The sequence below is a fragment of the Myotis myotis genome, unplaced genomic scaffold (assembly GCF_014108235.1).
Source record: "Myotis myotis isolate mMyoMyo1 unplaced genomic scaffold, mMyoMyo1.p scaffold_m19_p_3, whole genome shotgun sequence".
Taxonomy (NCBI): domain Eukaryota; kingdom Metazoa; phylum Chordata; class Mammalia; order Chiroptera; family Vespertilionidae; genus Myotis; species Myotis myotis.
In genome coordinates, this window is record NW_023416335.1 from 59,525,129 (window position 1) to 59,545,246 (window position 20,118).

General features: G+C 38.7%; 1 protein-coding gene across 14 annotated transcripts in view; it reads left to right on the forward strand.

Moving 5' to 3' along the window:
- Positions 1-20,118, forward strand: part of KLF12 (Kruppel like factor 12) — a 446,590-nt gene that overhangs the window by 401,739 nt on the left and 24,733 nt on the right. For all 14 annotated transcript variants that reach the window (XM_036302000.1, XM_036302007.1, XM_036302009.1 and 11 more), the window contains one exon: positions 18,822-18,979. In XM_036302000.1, the coding sequence (XP_036157893.1) occupies positions 18,822-18,979 (158 nt within the window). The remainder of the gene's footprint in view (positions 1-18,821; positions 18,980-20,118) is intronic.

A 20,118-nucleotide genomic window follows, 5' to 3' on the forward strand; every position in this document is an offset into this window, starting at 1 on the left:
ACTGTCTGTCAGAACAGACGGCTCCGCTGTTTCTCCTGCATTTTCCTAAAAGTCTGCCCCCACACTGATATGCTGCAGAGTCTCGCGCTTAGACATATGTTAGAGCACAAAATGCTTTCCCCTCAGGACTCAGAGAGTGAGTTTCGAGAATGCTTCCCCTGCCCGGGCAAAGCTCTAACTAGTTGCTTTGAAGTAACAAGCAAAGAATGGAACTCAATTCAGTCATCTTTTGAGAGACTCACACAGAAAGAAGATGTTTAATCTGCTCTTATTAATAGTGTACATATTCTTGAACTAATGTTTTTCCTGCAGAAAAACAGGTTTCAGAAAAAGTTTCATATATTTTCTCAGATGTGTATATTCATGCACAGAATTAGAAAAAGTAAAAGCCTTTCTAGTCTATGTTAAATTTGTTTACCCGATAAACAGGGAAAATTAAAGTGGTACTTAGTATGAACTTTGTATCTGATTCACAAATGTTTTCTGATAACTCATGCTGATGTCATTGCTAGTAATACATTGTATTCATTAAGCTCCATCTGACTTGTTAGGTTTATGGGCAAGTCAGCTTTTTTGAAAGGCCTCAGAACTTGCCCTCAGATAGTCTAGATAAAAGACAAAAGGAAAAGAAATACATTGCATTGGTTGTTAAGTAAGGGAAGAAATCTCAAAAATCAGTTGTACATAATCATTTATATTAGAGCATCAATTTATTTTTAGAAGTTAGTCTATAATAGAGAGAACTACAAATCAAATAAAATGTGGCATATTGCTCTAAAATTCTTTTTCAGTGATAAATTTTATTGTACATTATTTTAATCTCTCTTTTTATACATAATTGAGATAATATTGTATAAGAAAAGGTAATGACAAATACTTAATGACAGTTGTTAGGGCTTGGCCGGTGACATGGGCTGTGAAAGAATTCACAACTAAAAGAAGAGATGCAGAGAGGAAGTTTATTTTTACTTTCCAAGAGAGGAGAGGGTAGGGGGAAGGTTGTGGAAACAGGGATTCTGGTTAGATGCTATAGCAGGATGCCGGATAAAACATATGAGTATGGCTATGGTATTAGTGAGCAGTATTCCATACTGGGATACATTTTGAAAGTTGAGCCAATAGGTCCTATTGACAGGTTGTCAGTGAAAGAATATAATCACAATAGACTCCTGTTTTGTTTTGTTTATTGTTTCTGAGCTACCAGGAGGGTAGTGGTCAATTCCTGGGAGAGAAAACTGGGGAAGGAGTGAGTTTGGGGGAAATATCACATGTTCGGCTCTCAACATGTTACATTAGATATGTCTAACACAAGTAGAAGGTCAAAAAGATATGTGAGTCTGGAGCTCAAAGAAGAGGGGCTATAGAAATAAAAATGGACCACATACAAAAAGACGGTGTATGAAGCAAACTATACGAAGCATGGGAATGTACACAATCACCCAGGGAAAGGGTTGAAACAGAAAAAAGAAGTGGCCGGAGGACTGAGTTCAGGGACCCCCCAGCATTCAGAGGTGAAGAGTAGGGAAGGAACCTACAAGTGAGATGCTTTTCTCAGCAAATTTCTTGTGAGCATTTCCTCTGTCTGGCTCTGTTTTCGGTGATTTGGATAACACTTGCTAAAAAAGGCAGCACCCGATTCTTAATTCTATGCTCTTGGCGAGTTACGCAACTTGACTGAATCCCAGATTCCTTATTTGTAAAATGGGGTTAATGATGAAGTTATTCTGGGTGACCAGAACAATAGTCATGTCGTTAACCAACCTAGAGTCCACAGGAAGAGTAGTGAGATAAGAGAAGCTAATGATTAAAATTAAGTGAAGCAACAGTAACTTCAGTCATTTCCTGAATATCCACCTATTCATACAAAGTATTGTATTTTCATAACCCTCATCCTTTTTATAATCCTGCAAGATGGGGATTATTGTTTTATAGAAAAAGAGTTTAGGGAAGCTAAAAATATCCTAAGACACAACTAAACTTTTATCGGCAAGATTCTTACCCTGCTGGTTCTGGGCGGTTATCTTTCAGTCCTTCTGTTTCAAGCTCTTCTAATGTATAAACCACCCAGCAAGCTGCCCAGGGCAATAGTGGGTACCTCAGACCTGCTGCTTTCATCCCTCCATCCTCCCCCCACTTAAGTGGATCTCTTTGAGGTCCTGAAAAACAAATGCCTATAATTAAAACCAATCAGAAAAGCAATCACCTAGGTCATCAAATATATAAACTGCCAACCATAAACTTAGTAATATCCCTGAACGAACTTAATGAATGTTAATTGACTGAATAAACATAAACTATGCATTTTTATCCTGACTTTCTCTGCAAAGTACCTAGCCTTTAGAATTACAGATTAGATAGCACTTAACGAAATCCCATTGCCATTAAGTTAAATTTATTTTATGAGCTTTCTTTTATAAAACTCATTCAAGTTATCCCTGAAAATACTTCATTACCTAGTTTCTGCTACCCTTTTAAATTATTGCTTGTCTAACTAATGAAAAGAAAATGCCACTCTGTTATCTGTTAAACATCAATCTATTGTTTATGTATAGACTAATTTTAATCATTAGCTTCTCTTGCCACTCTTCCTGTGGACTCGAGGTTGGTTAATGACGTTACTATTATTCCCGTCACCCAGGCTGACACGAGGGTCTCCTTTCATTCCTCCCTCACCCTTGGCCACCACAATCCTGTCAGTCGCAAAGGACTGACACATCAACTTCTGAAATGCCTTGGAATTGCTCCCCTCTGATTCAGATTTGGTTCAGGTAGAATTCACTATTATGGGTGGGGCCCCTGGGCGGTATAAGGCCTGCGAAATCATTTGGTCTGAACTTGCCAAGGCATTAGGTGTGAGTTAATTCAATGTTTGACCAAATATAGCAGGCTAATTTTTAAGTTGATAATTTTGTATGGCCCGCAAGTGATGTTATAAATATCACAATTGGCCCTTGGCAGAAATAAGGTTCCCCACCTCTTAGATGATGGCAATAAATAGCCCTCTAATTAATAAAGGCTTTAACATTAATCACTTCCTCATCAATGAGTCCTACTTTCTTCATAAGCCAGAAATTTCCTCCTAAATCTTAAAAAAACACACAAAAAAACCTGACACCACCCTTCCCAGTTTGGCTCAGGGGATAGAGCATAGGCCTGTGGAGTGAAGGGTCCCAGGTTTGATTCTGGACAAGGATACATGCCCGGGTTGTAGGCTCGATCCCCTGTAGGGGACATGCTGGAGGCAGCTGGTCAATGATTCTCTCTTTTCATTGATGTCTCTCTCTCTCTCTCTCTCTCTCTCTCTCTCGCTCTCTCTCTCTCGCTCTCTCTTTCTCCCTCTCCCTTTCCTTTTCTCTTTCTCTTCAAAATCAAGTAAAAAAAAAAAAAATCCTGGCACTTCCAGGACCTACAAAGTGCATTTTTCTATAAGAGAACATTCACAGTCCGCGGTGCCTGGCCCTGGCCATCCTGGTCTCTCCTGCGTTCTCTTTATCACTCGCATTCCGCATACCAGTATTCATTAAGACTGACTTGTTGGTGTCCTAATTAAGCTTGTCCTGATGCTCTCAAACAGCATTAGATACTCTCTCCCTTTACTCCCATAGCACTTTATTATTCCTCTCTTTATCACACATCATTTTTATGGCTTGTATAATTATGATTTGCATTTATAAGCTGGAGAAATTTTTATTATCTCAACAGCTGGCACCAAGTTCCTCTAGAACAAAACTCCCTTGATGTGGAAAATGAGCCTTTTGAAATGCTTGCAGGTAGACGGTACGCTGAACCCCACTCCCACTTCCCAGCCAAGGACTTGGATATAACCTTAGCCCCAAGGCTCTGGGTAGGAGGAAGCAGCTCTACACATGCCAAGGGAAGGAATTTGTTGTGTTTCTCTTGAATAAAGATGAGGTGGGGGTGGGAGGAGAAATCAGAGGAGAGAGGATGCCAGAGAGATGAAGACTTGCCTGAGGCTGGGTGGGACAGTGAGCAGCGCAGAGGTAGCCAAGCGTGTTTTACAAACACAGGGAACACTAGGAAGAGAGAGCTGAAGCTCCAGGAGTCCCTCAACATCTGTAGCAAAAAGGGCTACTAAATGCCCAGATGCGTTTATGTGGTTGTTTTTGGTGTGAAATTGAGGAAGGTGGTGATTGTAGCATTAGGATTAATGCTAGTGGCCAAGGTAGCCCTAAACCTCTAGAGATTTGCAAACATCTTTTAGGGGTGGAGGTTAGATTTCTGCATGTCACAGAATTACCAGATATTTCAGTCTTTCTCACCTGTTTGAGGTAAATAAATATCCAAGCCCTACAACCCACAGGATTATAAACTCTCTGAAGATGCCTTCGTATGCCCACCTGCTTTCTTATGGTGAATTCACAGAAAGTATTTGCTGTTTTATTTTATTGAATCAGTAGTATTAATATGAAAAACACTGCCTGGCCAGTGTTGCTCAGTGGTTGAGCATCGACCTATGAACCAGAAGGTCACTATTTGATTCCTGGATAGGGCACATGCCCAGATTGCAGGCTCGATCCCCAGTGGGGGGCATGCAGGAGACAGCTGATCAGTGATTCTCTCTCATCATTGATGTGTCTATCTGTCCCTCTCCCTTCCTCTCTGAAATCAATAAAAATATATTTAAAAGAGAAGAAACTTGGTAAGCTAGCACTTTCCAATTCCAAAATTTACCTCAAAGCTCTAAAACCAAGACCATATGTGTACTACGGTATAAGTGTACACATATAGAACAATGGAACATAAGTGAGAGTCCAGAAATCCGTACATTTATGGTCAATTGATTTTTGACAATTCAATGAAGAAAGAATCATCTTTTCTACAAATAATACTGGGACAACTGTGTACCCACAGGCAAGAGAATGCAATCAGACTATTTCCTTTTTTAATCCATACTAAAAATTAGCTCAAAATGAATCATAGATCTACATATTAAAGCCAAACTTTTCAAACTCTGAGAAGAAACATGGGAGTAAATCTTCACGATGTTAGGTTAGTTAAAGCCTTCTTAGATGTGGCACCAACCACACATCCAAGTAAAGAAGCATTAAATTGGACTTAATCAAAACTTAAAACTTTTAAAGCTTTAAGGGCACAATCAAGAAAATAAGACAACCCACAGATTGGGATAAAAATTTGGAAATCATATATCTGGTAAGGGACTTGTATCTAGAACATAAATTATACAACTTGACAATAAAAAGACAACACAGTTTAAATATCAGCAAAGAATTTGAATAGATGGTTTTCCAAAGAACACATACAAATGGTCTATGAATACATTAAAGGATGCTAAACTTCATTAGTATTTAGGTAAATGAAAATAAACACCACAATGAGATAACACTTTACACGCACTGTGATGGCCGAGATTAAAACGACAGACATAATGTGTTGGTGAGGATGAGAAGAAATTATAACTTTTTTACAGTGCTGGTAAAATTCTAAAATGTTGTAGCCACTTTGAAAAACAGTTTGAAAATTCCTCAAAATATTAAACTTAAAATTACCATATAATCTAGTAATTCCACTCCTACGTATATACCCACGAGAATTTAAAACATGTTTCCACACAAAATATTGTACAAATGTTCATAGCAGTGTTAACCATAATAGCCAAAAAGTGGAATCAACCCAAATGTCTATCAACTAATGAATAAAAGTGGGTATATCTATACAATAGAATATCATTCAGCTATAAAGTGGAATGAAATATCAATGCATGCTACAACATGGATGAACCTTGAAAACTTTACACCAAATGCAAGAAGTTAGGCACACAAAGCCACATATTTTTATGATTCTATTTTTTTAGCAAATATCTAAAATAGGCTTATCCATAGAGACGGAAGGTATATTAGCAGTTGCCTAGGGCCCACGGAAGGTGGAATGACTGATAACGAGGATTGAGTTTCCTTTTAGGTGATGAAAATATTTTGAAACTAGATGGAGGTGATGGTTCTACAACATTATGAATATAATGAATGATGCTGAATTGTACAACTTATAGGGCCAATTTTATGGTATGTGAATCATATATTAATAAAGTTGTTAACCAAAAGAGGAAGAAGAAGGAGCCGAAGTTTAAGAAAGTTGGAGATATATTGGACATTGAGTGACAGGTTTATATTACTGGCAAATCTTCCTGCACCTCCACATTTGAAACACGAAAATCTGGAAATCAAAGAGATTAAATGTCCAAGATGCCATAGCTGATAAATTGTAATAAGCTATAATTCATGTCTAGATTTTCAGATTATAGCCTATGCTTTTCCTACAGGAACAGCTACAAAAAAAATAGGATTCTTATGGGGTCTTTTTCTTAAAGACAGTAATATGTGCTTATTAATCACAAAACTTTAATTTAGAAGTCTTCATATTAAAACCGAGATTTAAATCTCACAGATTTTCCACATTTTAAGAGCAGCATGTTCTTGTAGGTTTTTTTTCTTATCAGTAATACTTTCTGTCGTTCAGAAAGAATTTCATAAGACATACATTTAAAAATTACTATTTAAAATTAAATGGTTTGGGGTTGGGAGTTCGAGTGGAAAATAAACACAGCAAATCTTAGGCTATTTGTGGCTGAGTGTCCTGGCAGCCAAAGCAAAAAAGTAAATAGGGTAGGAATTTCAGTTCTCACTATTTGATTTTTAAGAAAAAATCAGTGTTGCCAAGCAGATTTTCCTTCATAAATAAAAATTCATATGTTCTTCCGAAGTGAAAATTATAACACAGACCTTTCTTCAACCTCATTGGACAGTAGAAAAGTCCTGGTTTAAGAGTCATGAAATGGCTCCTGGCTTCAACTCTGCTACTATGTAATTTATGGTGTTGGCACAGTAACTAATTTAATTAACTTTCTGAACCTCAGTTTTCTCATCTTCTAAAAGTCCTTTAAATATGAATTTGGATCACACTGACTTACCTTCTTACTTTTCCAACATTAACTTGGCAGAGTATTCAAAACTTAAAGTCTTTGAGATGGAAAATGAACAGATAAAGCATTTTCTCCAGTATATGTGAAGATTTTTGTTTGTCTTCAAAATTCAAATATGTGCACATTTTGAGAAATGCCTTATTGAAGGCACCAAATCACCCTTTTGGCCAACAGAAACTCAAGTGGAACATTACCAATGAGTTTTACTTGGTCTTGTTATGAACGTATCCCCATACAAGCAGTAAAATCTGTTTTAATAATTTATATCAGCCTAAGTAGCAGCTAGTTAACTGATATAATTCCAGTGCTCTTTAACAGAACAAATCTCTAGTGTAACATTAGACCTGCTTAATGATCAGCATACAGTAGACAGTGGCCTGTTTTGATGGTCACTTCCAAAGTTTATTTATGGTTACATTACAGTATCTCATTAGAACTGTATAGTTGGAACATTTCATATATTTTTTTAATATTTAAAACACAGTCTTATTATGTACTGTCCTGGCCAGGATTACATTTATAGGACCACCTTATTAGTGAATCTGCCTTATAATAAGATCCTTCTCATATGGAAAAGTTAACCTCTTTATATCAAATTCTGCCATAGAGCCCTGTTAAGGTGAGACTTCGGTGAATGCACTTGATAAAGTCCTCATGAGGTTGACCCTGTTCCCCATGCTACTTCTTCCCTTTCCTACCCTTCACACTTTCAAGTAGCGACCGATAGGCCAATTTCCAGAGAGGCATGCATAAAACTGTCTTCATTCTTGAGGATTTTAAAGTTTATCTTTAATGAAATAAGGAGAACTCATTTTTCTAACTTATCACAGTTCTAGAGAGCCTCAAAATGAGATGGGTTCAAGGGCGACACCAGTAAGACAGATGTAAAGCGCCTCCCTTTAAGGCGGTGGGCAGTGGTAGCACTCACGCCAGCCTGGGAGAACAGGGCCTTCCTTGAAGGCATTCAGATTCAAATAATCCTGTTTGGACCCAGAAAGACTTTTTAAGGTTCAAATAATCCATGAAGCTACAACTCCTGGCCTGAACAATAATTCAAACCCCAATGTTCTCTGGAGAAATTCTGTGGAAAAGTTCAGTCGGTTATGTGTCTTCCACTTAATGTCCAGTTTAATTCAGAAATCCACGCTTGTTTCAGAGCCCTTGTTTCTCCCTAAATTATTAATAAAAGCAATCACAGCTAATGCCATTTTTTTGTTTTGTCTTTAAAGCTTCTGCTTAGTACAGCTTATGGTTTTACATGCTAATATCAGAACAAGAAAAGAACAGAAATTTAGGCCTGTAACAATTTTGAGTATTGTAATAGTCTATAAATTGATGAAAAAATACTTATTTATTTAAGTAGAATCATGATATACTCTGAATCTGTCTACAGACTCACCCCAAAACAGGCCCAACTGTAAATCAATTATCTCTTAATTAGTGGATTTTTTAATTAAAATAAAACAATAATTAGAAATACATAGTCTGCTCATATGAAAAATGTACCAATTTCTAGTTGAATGTATGCTAATAATGTGAGCTTTCTGACACATTTTAGCAAAGGTATAGTCTTGGTTTATAGATTTTTGAAAATCACTACATTTTTATTGAATCCACATTAGAAAATGAAGTGGTGGAATGCTCTATCACAGCTCCTGGAAAGGTCGGCAGCTACTGATCTTACAGTTTTCCAGGAGTCTGTGCCTGGGAATGGAAGCAGACTCCAGGCTGGTGAATCCGCACTGCCTCGGAATGTAGCTTCTGGGGGCTAGATAGTGAGTGTGTTTAACTGGCATCTTTCCCCCAATTAATATCAGAAAAGAAATTGACATGATTTGAGGGGAGCTAGTAGAGTCTGTTATTGTATGGAAGGTAAGTACAAGGATTCCTGCATCTGAGAGCCATCTGCTGGCTAAGAGAAAGCCTGCAAAGAAAGAAAAATAAATGTCTGGTTTGTCCACATGAATAGAATCTCTAGTTCCAAAAAAGGAAGTTCCAGAAAGGGAACTTCTGGTTAAGTGACTCATTAACTCTCTCCCCCTCCCCCCCCCCCCCCCCCCCCCCCCCCCCCCCCCCCCCCCCCCCCCCCCCCCTCCCCCTCCCCCTCCCCCTCCCCCTCCCCCTCCCCCTCCCCCTCTCCCTCTCCCTCTCCCTCTCCCTCTCCCTCTTTTTTGGCTTGTGGCCTTGATATTTTATTCCCGCTGTGGTGTTTGATTTACTAGCACAAAAGTGGTTCTTATGTCCATGTCAGCAACTAATTCAGAATTCCAGTAGGTGATATTCAATGTTTTATTCAAAATAGTTTTAAAATGAACTTTGGAAAAAGTATTAAATATACGTTTTAAAACTGAATGGCCCCCTTCCTTTAAGGTACTTCCATGGGGCAGACAACTTAGAATCGTTTTTGGTACAATCATAATTAACGGGCATTGCAGGTAAGAAACTAGTTCAGTGCCTTTGATGGTGAAGGAAGACAGTTGCACAGCACTGCCCAAATCTGCCTTCTAAAAACATTTATTCCCCTGCTTTTAAATGTATATTTTACAACAACCTTAAGAAAGTATTTCCATAGGTAGATTAGCATTAAATAATTATACTGAGTACCTAACGCCACTGGCAGTATTTGTGAAACATAATACTCTTAAAATTCTCAAGAGAAAAGTATATGTATATGCCTTCTTCTAGCAGGGTACATTTTCAAATGCTTTTATGGGCTGCTGTTTTCTATAATTGGGTTAGCGGGGAAACTGAAATGATACAGATTATTTTGTTACTTCTTCATATTTTATCAGATGCTGGTTTATCTTCCATGTATCTGTCTGAGTCAGGGGAATGCAATAACTAAAATTGGGGTCTAGAGTCAATTACTTGGGTTCAAATAAATCTCCGTGTGGCCACCTATTTGTTTTGGCCTTGACCTTCCCCTCTCTGTGCCTTCGTTTCCTCAACTGTGAAGTAGGGATAGTAAGAATAGCCTAGAGCAGTGGTTCTCAACCTTCCTAATGCCGTAACCCTTTAATACAGTTCCTCATGTTGTGGTGACCCCCAACCATAAAATTACTTTCGTTGCTACTTCATAACTGTAATTTTGCTACTGTTATGAATCGTAATGTAAATATCTGATATGCAGGATGTATTTTCATTGTAACAAATTGAACATAATTAAAGCATAGTGATTAATCACAAAACAAGATATAATTATATATGTGTTTTCCCATGGTCTTAGGCGACCCCTGTGAAAGGGTCGTTGACCCCCAAAGGGGTGGCGACCCACAGGTTGAGAACCGCTGGCCTAGAGAGTTGTTTGAATCTTAGGGCATTGAGAGCTGTGCCTGGCACATGGTGAGCATTCACTGAATGTCAGTTGTCATTGTCATCCTCAAGCATGTTCCCAGTTCTGTTGAGATTGTCTGTGTGAAACTGCTAGGGTACCTTCTAGTCCACTGTTTTCTGCTCTGGTTTTAAAATTTGTGATGTGTGTGCCCTCTTTCTGTTTTTAAAAGAATGTCCTAACTTTTTCTTTCTTTTTTTTTTTAACTCTTACAGAAACTCCAATTTCAGTGAAGGGCATCTCACCCCACTAAGGTCACATGTGACAAATGGTCTTTCATTACCTGCTGATTACAGTTAACCTTAATTTCTTTCATGGCAGTCATGCGGTGCCTTCTATTTAAATAGAGCTGTTCCTGGATGTGACTTTTCAAGCCTCTCTGGATTTAATTCTAATTTAACCTGCCATTCCAACTGGGACTATTGTGCAACTGAAGTCATGATTCACTCATTTGTTCTCTCTAGATCTAATTATTACCCACTCAGTGCCTAGGAGGCCCCTCAGGCGTTCCTTCACTATTCTAAATGGTCTAACCTTCTGGGGAAGGGAGTGGGTCTTTAGTTATTGTTTCTTTGAACCGTACAGATGTGTTTAGTGCACTTTCTGGGAAAACACTAGCCCTGTTTCCCTCCACCGTTTTCATCATACCAAGCTTATGACTAAGAATTCCTGGAAGAATCCTATGCTGGCATATGCAGTACTTACCTGTGCATCCCATGCTTTAGAACAAGGCCAGCTTTTGAAGCAGAGAGGTCAGTTTTCATGCAGTTGAGGATACCTTAAGTGCCTTTTAACAAAGTAAATATTGCCTAGAAAGCTTGGGCGGAATAGAAACACCCAAAGGGTCATTATAGCTATTCTGTTACCTAATGCCATGCTTCTGAGCCCCAGAGTGAGACAGGACAGGATGGCATTGCTGAGAGAAAGGATCATTCCTTCACCCTTTGCCACTTACCTAGATGCTAACTAGGATCAAAGGGAAGATTTTTATTTTATTCACCAGCATCCTATGCATGTTCAGAGGGATCTCAGTGGCCTCCCACTGAGAATTTTAATTGTAAACGATGCTTTAGAATGCCCTTCTCTTGAACTTAGAGCAAAGAACTGAGGTACTCACGTACATATGGGGTATTTTAAATATTTTTTTTTTATTTTTCAATTACAGTTAATGTGCACAATACTATATTGATTTCAAGTGTACAAACCAGGGTTTAGACACTTATATAACTTAAGAAGTGATCACTCTGATAAAACTCATCTCACATGGTACATAGTTATTCCAATATTATTGAACTAGAGGCTCGGTACACATTTGTGCACTGGAGGGGTGTCCCTCAGCCCGGCCTGCACCCTCTTTGGGACCTCTTGAGAAGAGTCACTAGGCCTGGCTGGCATTCAGGGCCTATTGGGGCTTTCCCCCAGCTGCACCCCTGCCGCTTTAACTGCTTGCCATCTATGCAGCGCTGCCCTCCCCACCCCCACCTCCGGTCGCCTCCCTCTCCAGGCAACAGGCATGGAGTGCAATCACTTGGTTGGCCTGGGCCTCCCTTTACAGGAAGATTGATCGCTGGGCCCCGTGATCGATCACCCCGCAGAGGGAGGCTCCGCTCACTCGCCGCACTGCCCCCAGGAAGATTGATCGCTGGGCCCCGTGATCGATCACCCCGCAGAGGGAGGCTCCGCTCACTCGCCGCACTGCCCCCAGCCGGGTAGCCTGGGCCTCCCTCTTTGGCGATTGCGGAGCCCCTCCCACCCCCTCAATCATTCACCCCGCCAGCTGGTGGCCTGGGCCTCCCTCTGCAGGACAATCATAGGGCGATGGAGGGGCCCCCCAACCAATTGCATCGCACCTGCCTTGGCTGGCCTGGTGCCAGTTCATGTCATAGCGTGGTCATCCGGAAGGTCGTCAGAACAGTTGTTCTGCTGTTTGGTCATTCGGTCAATTTGCATATTATGCTTACATTATTATAAATATATTCTCTACACTGTACTTTACATTCTCCTGAACTATTCTATAACTACCAATTTTTATTTCTTGATCCCTTCACCTTTTTCACCCACACTTCCTCCCATCTGGCATCCATCAAAAGGTTCTCTTGTATCTATTCTGCTTGTTTGTTTATTTTGTTTTTTTAGATTACACATATGAGTGAAATCATATGAGATGTGCCTCTGTCTGACTTATTTCACACAGCACAATACCCTCTAGGTCCATCCATGCTGTTGCGGATGGCAGGAGTTCATTCATTTTTTATGACCGAGTCATTTCCCATTGTACTACTATATGTATGCACTACTTCTTCTTTACCCACTCATCTACTGATGAACACTTAGCTTGCTTCCATATCTTGGCTATTGTAAATGATGCTGCAATGGACATAAAGATGCATATGTCTTTTTGATTTAGTGTTTTGGATTTCTTCAGATAAATACTCAGAAGTGGAATTGCTGGGTTCTTCTTTGTCTCTTTTATAGCCTTTGTTTTAAAGTCTCTTTTGTCTGGTATAAGTATTGCTACTCCAGCTTTTTTGTTTGTTTCCATTTTTAGCAAATATTATTTTCCATCTCTTTACTTCCAGCTTATGTGTGTTTTTCAATCTGAAGTGAGTCTCTTGTAGACAGCATATGTAAGGGTATTGTCTTTTTATCCATTGAGCCACCCTATATATTTTCATTGGAGCATTTAATCCATTTGCATTTAAAGTAATTGTTGGTAGACATGTATTTATTGCCATTTTATTATACATATTTTTTATCCTTTTTTCTTCTTCTTCTTAAAAGAAGAAACTTTAACATTTCTTATAATACTGATTTGATGATGATGAACTCTTTAGCTTTTTCTTGTCTGAGAAACCTTATCTCTCCCTTGATTCAAAATGATAACTTTCCTGGGTAGAGTGATCTTGGTTATAAGTTATTGCTTTTCATCAATGAATATTTATTGCCACTCCCTTCTGGCCTGCAAAGTTTCACCTGGAAGTCTTATGGGAGCACCCTTCTAGGTAACTAACTGCTTTTCTCTTGCTGCTTTTAAGATTCTCTCTTTTTCTTTAACCTTTGCCATTTTAATTATGATGTGTCTTGGTATGGGTCTCTTTGGATTCATCTTGTTTGGGACTCTCTTTGTTTTCTGGACTTATGTGTCTTTTTCCTTCACCAGGATAAGGAGGTTTTCAGTCATTATTTCTTCAAATAGGTTCTCACTCCCTTGCTCTCTCTCTCTTCTCCTGGTACATGTAATCTTAATGGTTACCCGCATTCCCTTCTATTTAGTAGCCACTTTCAAATAGCACTTAAAATATGAAACTTAGGTAAATGAGAGAAAGAGTTAGAGCAAGGAATTGAGGAACCATTATCTGAAGATTTGCAATCAAAGGATCCTAGTGAAAATAAATTAATCACAGGGGTTAATTGATTATATTAAATTAAAAATTAGGAATGCCTAACTTAATACACTAATTCATTCTCTCATTCTTCCTATTTAACAAGAATTCCTTGAATGTCCACAATAGGCTCTAGAGCAGTGACTCCCAACCTGGGGAGCAATGTGATTTTTAAGGGGGACAATTCGAGAATGAGTTATTAATAGTGAATTTTTTGCATTTCTTATGGTTCTAGGGGCCTCATATACAATATATAAATATATATTGTGACATATTATGCACTTCAGTTCTCTATTATATGTTTTGAAATTTTATTTGCTATTTTTATATCACTTCATATTATTATTTTTTTAAACAATTTCTTAGTGATTTCTTCCTCAGTACTTCAGCTGTCCTTGGGTTCTTTTATTTTTCTCTTTCATGGATACCATGTTCTTTGGAAGCTTTTTTAGACCAAGTTAATGGCCTTTTAGACTTCCTCTATGTGAATAGAACTTCACTTTTTGAATAATAAGAATTCTGTGTCACAGGGGATCATCAGGATTTTAAAGATGTGTTGGTGGGGCATGGCCAAGAAAAGGTGGGTAACCACTGCTCTAGAGTTATAAATGGACTTGGTACCAGCATCTTGACTGTCACATTTCTTGCCATGGAATTGACTGGCTAACCCCCCTACACATGGTTGTCTTCTAACAGTCCCAGCCAACTGCAGAACATGCTGTGGGCCCCAGAATAGCAGCAGTTCCCTGTGGACTTGGACTGTCCTCTCCTCTTCCCTGTGTCCTTTAAGTTCTTCTGCACTGCTGGTCCCCTTTTCCCTCAGCCCCACTTACCTTCCCACTTTTCCACAAAGAGATCAAATAAGTAGTTCTGAAAGGTACAACCCAGCCGAAGTTCCTTTGACATATGAGGATAACTCTGCCATTTAAAAAGGGGAACCAAGGAGTATTCTTACCATCACGTGTCCTTTTAAATCCAGCTTTGTTGGGTACAGTCATTAATTGCATATACCTTTTAAAAAAATTATTTTCATTTTTATTGCACAGATAAAATGTTCTTTATAATGTCCCCAAAAATATTCTCTTTAAAATGAGGAAAACAAGGGTACAAAGTTTTGTAGCATTAAAGATATCCACCTAACAGGTCTTTGTTATCATGTAAATTAAGAACTCTTAGTGAAGTAATTTCATGCCATTCTGTAGCCTTTGCTCTCCTTCCTCTGCCCGGCATATAGTTCAGTGGTCGATGGACTGTATAGCAGCATTGCTTCATTGGTCCTTTACAGACCTGCTAAGTAGTTACTTGGTTTGGACTTCAGATTTACTAGTATTGCTCACTTTTCTCTATATGCACCAATACATAGCAAGAGAAATGGAAAATCAACTACAGACAAAACAATATGTGTGCAATTATGCATAGTAAGATTTAAACTTCTTCACGTCTATAATAATAAAAGGGTAATATGCTAATTAGTCCAGAGGTCTTCTGGACATCATTCTGGACGTCCTTCCTGACAAAGCCAGGCCAGAGGGAAGCCAGCCCGGGTCCCAGGTGCCTGCGGGCGGCCTGAGGAGGGAGAAGCCTGGGTCCTGGGTGCCAGAGAGAAGTCAGTGCCGGCAGCAGGGAAAAGGAAGGCCTACTCTTGCACGAATTTTCATGCATCAGGCCTCTAGTTAGTATATATAAAGTAGTGTACCAAAAAAGGGCTCTTATTATAGACTTTAAGTTATAATTTGAAGGAAACAAATATCATATTATTTTCTCCATTTAGAAGATGGCAAACATATCAAAACACAAAAGTTTCTGTTTTTGAGGTCCCCAGTACCAAGATCCATATTTATTGTCCTGACTGGATGTTCAGGAAATGTTGCCCTATTTTCACACATACAATCTTATTTGTTCACAAGAACCACACCCTTGTCAGGACTGACTAAAGCTGTTCTTTTATGAGCATGCCAGTCACACCGTTTTGACTCTTTTCACAATAGGCTCCAATCCCTGCAACTGAGATAGTTATGTAGAAAACCACAAATCCACATTGACTGATAAGAAGGCTGGAAAAAGTGGCTTAGATAACTCTTTTCTTTTTTCATTCTGATAGAGATCTTACATAAAACTGTTTAAGACACAGTAGGTAAACATCATTTCTATTTTAACTTACCTAATAATATAAAGCTTTTGCTACTGAATCTTTTTACAAGTAAAAAGATATATTGAAAGGCACATGTGTAGAAGGAGACATTTAAAAACAGTTGATTGGCCCTAGTCAGTGTGGTTCAGTTGGTTTGGCATCATCCGGTGTACTATAGGGCTGCCAGATCAATTCCTGGTCAGGGTACATGCCCAGGTTGCGGGCTCTGATCCCAGGGAGGGGTGTGCAGGAGACAGCCAATGGATGTTGCTCTCACATTGATGTCTCTCTCTTTCTCCCTTCCCATTCCTCTCTAAAAATCAATAAAAATATTTTAGAAAAATAAATTTAAAAAGTTGATTGGAGCAATGTTATAGTAAAATGTTAGAAATAACCTAACAGCATGGAGGGACCTGGAGAGTATTTTGCTGAGGGAAATAAGTCAGTCAGGGAAAGACAAGTATCTCATGGTTTCATTCATATGTAGAATCTAATGAACAAAAATAAACTGATGGACAAAATAGACGTAGAAGCATGGAACAGACTGATGAATCTCACGAGGGAGGTGGGGGTGGGTGGGTTGGTGGGGAGAGATTAACCAAAGAACAAATGCATAGATACCTAACCCATGGACACAGACAATAGTGTGGTGAAGGCCTTGGGGGATGGCAGATGCGGGATGGAGAGGGTCAATGGGAAAAAAGGGGGACATATGTAATACTTTCAACAATAAAGATAAATAAATTTAAAAAGAAAGAATCTTGTGGCCATCACTTTGGAAGTGGATTTTAAAACTCTTGGATGGCCCTAACCCAGGGGTGGGCAAACTTTTTGACTCGAGGGCCACAATGGGTTCTTAAACTGGACCGGAGGGCCGGAACAAAAGCATGGATGGAGTGTTTGTGTGAACTAATATAAATTCAAAGTAAACATCATTACATAAAAGGGTACGGTCTTTTTTTTTTTTAGTTTTATTCATTTCAAACCGGCCGGATCCGGCCCGTGGGCCGTAGTTTGCCCAGGGCTGCCCTAACCGGTTTTCTCAGTGGTTAGAGCACCAGCTCTTGGAAGGATCACGAGTTCAATTCTGATCAAGGGCGGGTACCTTGGCTGTAGGCTTGGTCCCCAACCCCTGCCAGGGTGCATGCAGTAGGCTACCAATCAATGTGCCTCTCTCACGTCGATATTTCTCTATCTCTGTCTCTCCCCCTCTTTCCACTCTCTCTAAAAGCCAATGGAAAAATATCCCTGGGTGAGGATTAACAAAAATAAATAAATAAATAATAAATAAATAAATATCTGGAATGAATATGCATTGGACTATTATCATATTTCATCTAAGTCAGGTATCAACCAATTAAAGCCCATGGACCAATACAGCCCACTCTTTGTTTTATAAATAAAGTTTTACTGGAACATAGCTTACTCATTTGTTTATATTTTGTCCATAGCTACTTTTATGCTATAATTACAGAGTTGATTTGTTACAACATAGACTCTTTGGCTCTGAAAATGCAAATCAAATATTTACTATCTATCTCTTTACAGAAAAAGTTTACCAACCCCTGACCTAAGTTAAAATGTCATCTATTGAAAAATGCACAATTGGTTTATGTACCATTGCTAAAGAAAAAACAGTATGCCAGTTAAACTATGACAAGCTACTAATTTTAAGAATCCTAATTTTGGTAACATTAAAATATTGAAAAAATCATCTTGGAATTAATTATGATATATAGTACTTCAATAAATAAACTGCTGTGTCTATATCAACATGGACAGATCTCAAATGCTTAATGTTGCGTGAAAAACCATTTTCAGAATGATGTGAACAGTATATTATTTTATCTCTTAAGAAGCACAAAGCAATATTATGAGTTTTGATGAATGCAAATATGGGTACATAAGCATAATTTAAAAGAACTGGAAGGATTTAAAGAAAACTGATGATAGGGGAGGAGAAGGGATCAGGTTGATTATAGAAGACAAAGGAGATTTATCTCAAGCTATAATGTACAGGGTTTTATTTTAAAGGTGATTTATTAATACAAAATACATTTTTAAAGCATCAACACATGGGAAAACTGGAAGAAAATATGTCAAAATATCAAAAGTGGTAAATTTGTTATAGCAGAAGTATGGTGTAGTACAGTAGACGTATTTAATTCTATTTCACTATAATTTTTTTAAACTTCTATGAGTAACGAAAAATGAGTCATGTTCTTCATTTCTATCGCAATCAAAAGAGATTAAGGTTTGAAGAAGTGCATGTTAATCAATTACCTGGCGTTACAAGCTAATCCTGTTTTTCTACCATGGCATTAAGATTAAACAACTTGCAAGTTGGGGCCAAATTTCATAGTTAAACTTTTTTTTTCCTTAATGGTGGTACAGCTAATCTTTAAATACAATGAACTTTATTCCTCACCGTGAAAAACCACCAACTGTAAAAGTTAAATGTCAGGTGCATTTTACCGAACAGAAATAGCTTGTCATGAGTCATGTAATTGATGTACGGATGCACTTCTTTCAGCCCGACCTCACTTGTTTTGAAATGTACATTGTGATTTTACACGATTTTCTCTGTTGTCACGTGCAGTTCAGACCCTCGTGTTACTTATTAAATGATTTCATTTTTGTCACTTGTCTATAGCAGGACTTCCTAGAATATTCTCTATAAGCGTGTTCAGAAGTTCACAATTTTAAGGTATAATTGCAACACCAACAGCTTTTTCTTATTCGAAAATGAGGATCAGGTCACCTGCCACTGCTTTCATTTAGGTTTTGTTTTTGTCTTGTTGTTGGTTTAATCATGTCTTTCACTCCTTAGGAGTGTTTCACCAGAAATAGATCGAACTGCCTGCCTTTGAGACTGAGAAATGAGACGTGTCTGGGAAATGTGGACCGGGGCCTTGCGTCTGTGTGAAGCTTAGGCTGTGAGACGAAGGTCTCCTGCTACGAGGACCAAGACAGACTGCTATGTTTCTCACTGTTTAACTCCATTTTTTCTCTTTTCAGTTCCATTTCACCATTTAGTATTGAGAGCACAAGACGCCAGAGACGGTCTGAATCCCCAGACTCCAGAAAACGGCGGATTCACAGATGTGATTTTGAGGGATGCAACAAAGTGTACACAAAAAGTTCTCACCTGAAGGCTCATCGGAGGACACACACAGGTACAGCTCCGCAGGGCTTCTCGCCGAGGGTCAGGGAGAGTCCCAAAGGGCCAGCAGCTCACCTCCAGAGCCACGAGGTGCTGGATGGTGTCATCGCATGCATTTCCTCAGTTCAGTTCCTTTCTGAGCAGAATGCTTTCCCTCCCTCAGCTGACAAAGGCTTAAGTCTTAGTGAACTTTAGCAACCAGTGAAGTATTTCTTCTATGTCTCTGCAAAGTAATGGAAAAGGTATCCTCAGGTGAGGATTAACAAAAAATAAATGAAAATACATAACCACACTATATTAACCATTTCCCAGCTGAGGTAATAAAGTCATTCACGTCATCCTTTGCCATTTTTGAGCCACGTTCTTATAAGAGACACTTGCAAGGCTCCTTTCCAGAGACTGCCCCGCGACTCCTCACGTGAAAGCAGGGGTCGTGTGTGTGTGTGTGTGTGTGTGTGTGATGATGATGATGATGATGAAGTGATGGCAGAGGAGGAGGCCTGCCTGAAGTCACAAAAGCATTATTAGATCAGAAATTGACTTTTTTTGCTCATTTAATGCATTATACTTTTAATACTTACAAAATAATCAACACATTTTGCAAATTCCCTCTTCCCTCTTCCTTCCCTGCCTCCAGTACCTTCCCCTTTTTCCACTGAGTTTCAGTTTCCTCCCTCTCCATTGTTCCTGAGCTTCCCCAGGAGAAGTTTTCCTCTGTTTCTTAGGTACTATTTTTGAATCAGTTTCTTTATCATTGGGGCAAAGAATGAAGTATAGAGAGATGAAAATGAGTAACATGTTTTACTCTATCACTAGATAGTGAACAAAATTATAGTATGATCAAGTCATAGTACTTTTATGGCACCATTTCTGCTTAAATAATAAAAGAATGACCTTTCTTCAGTTAGTCATCGTATATTTTAAATTACCTTCCTTTTCCTGAACTTTCTAAAATACATATTAGCCTCATTTTCATACAGACACCTCTATTCCATTTATCCAAGTGATGAACAGTGACAGAGAGGAAAAGGTTTAACTTGGTACTGTTGAGGGATATGACTCCATGGCGTTACAAGATTACAAGTTTTACCATATACTGTGGAAGTAGGGCAGACATGATGTACGCATTGTAATTCAAAGCAATATAAACAT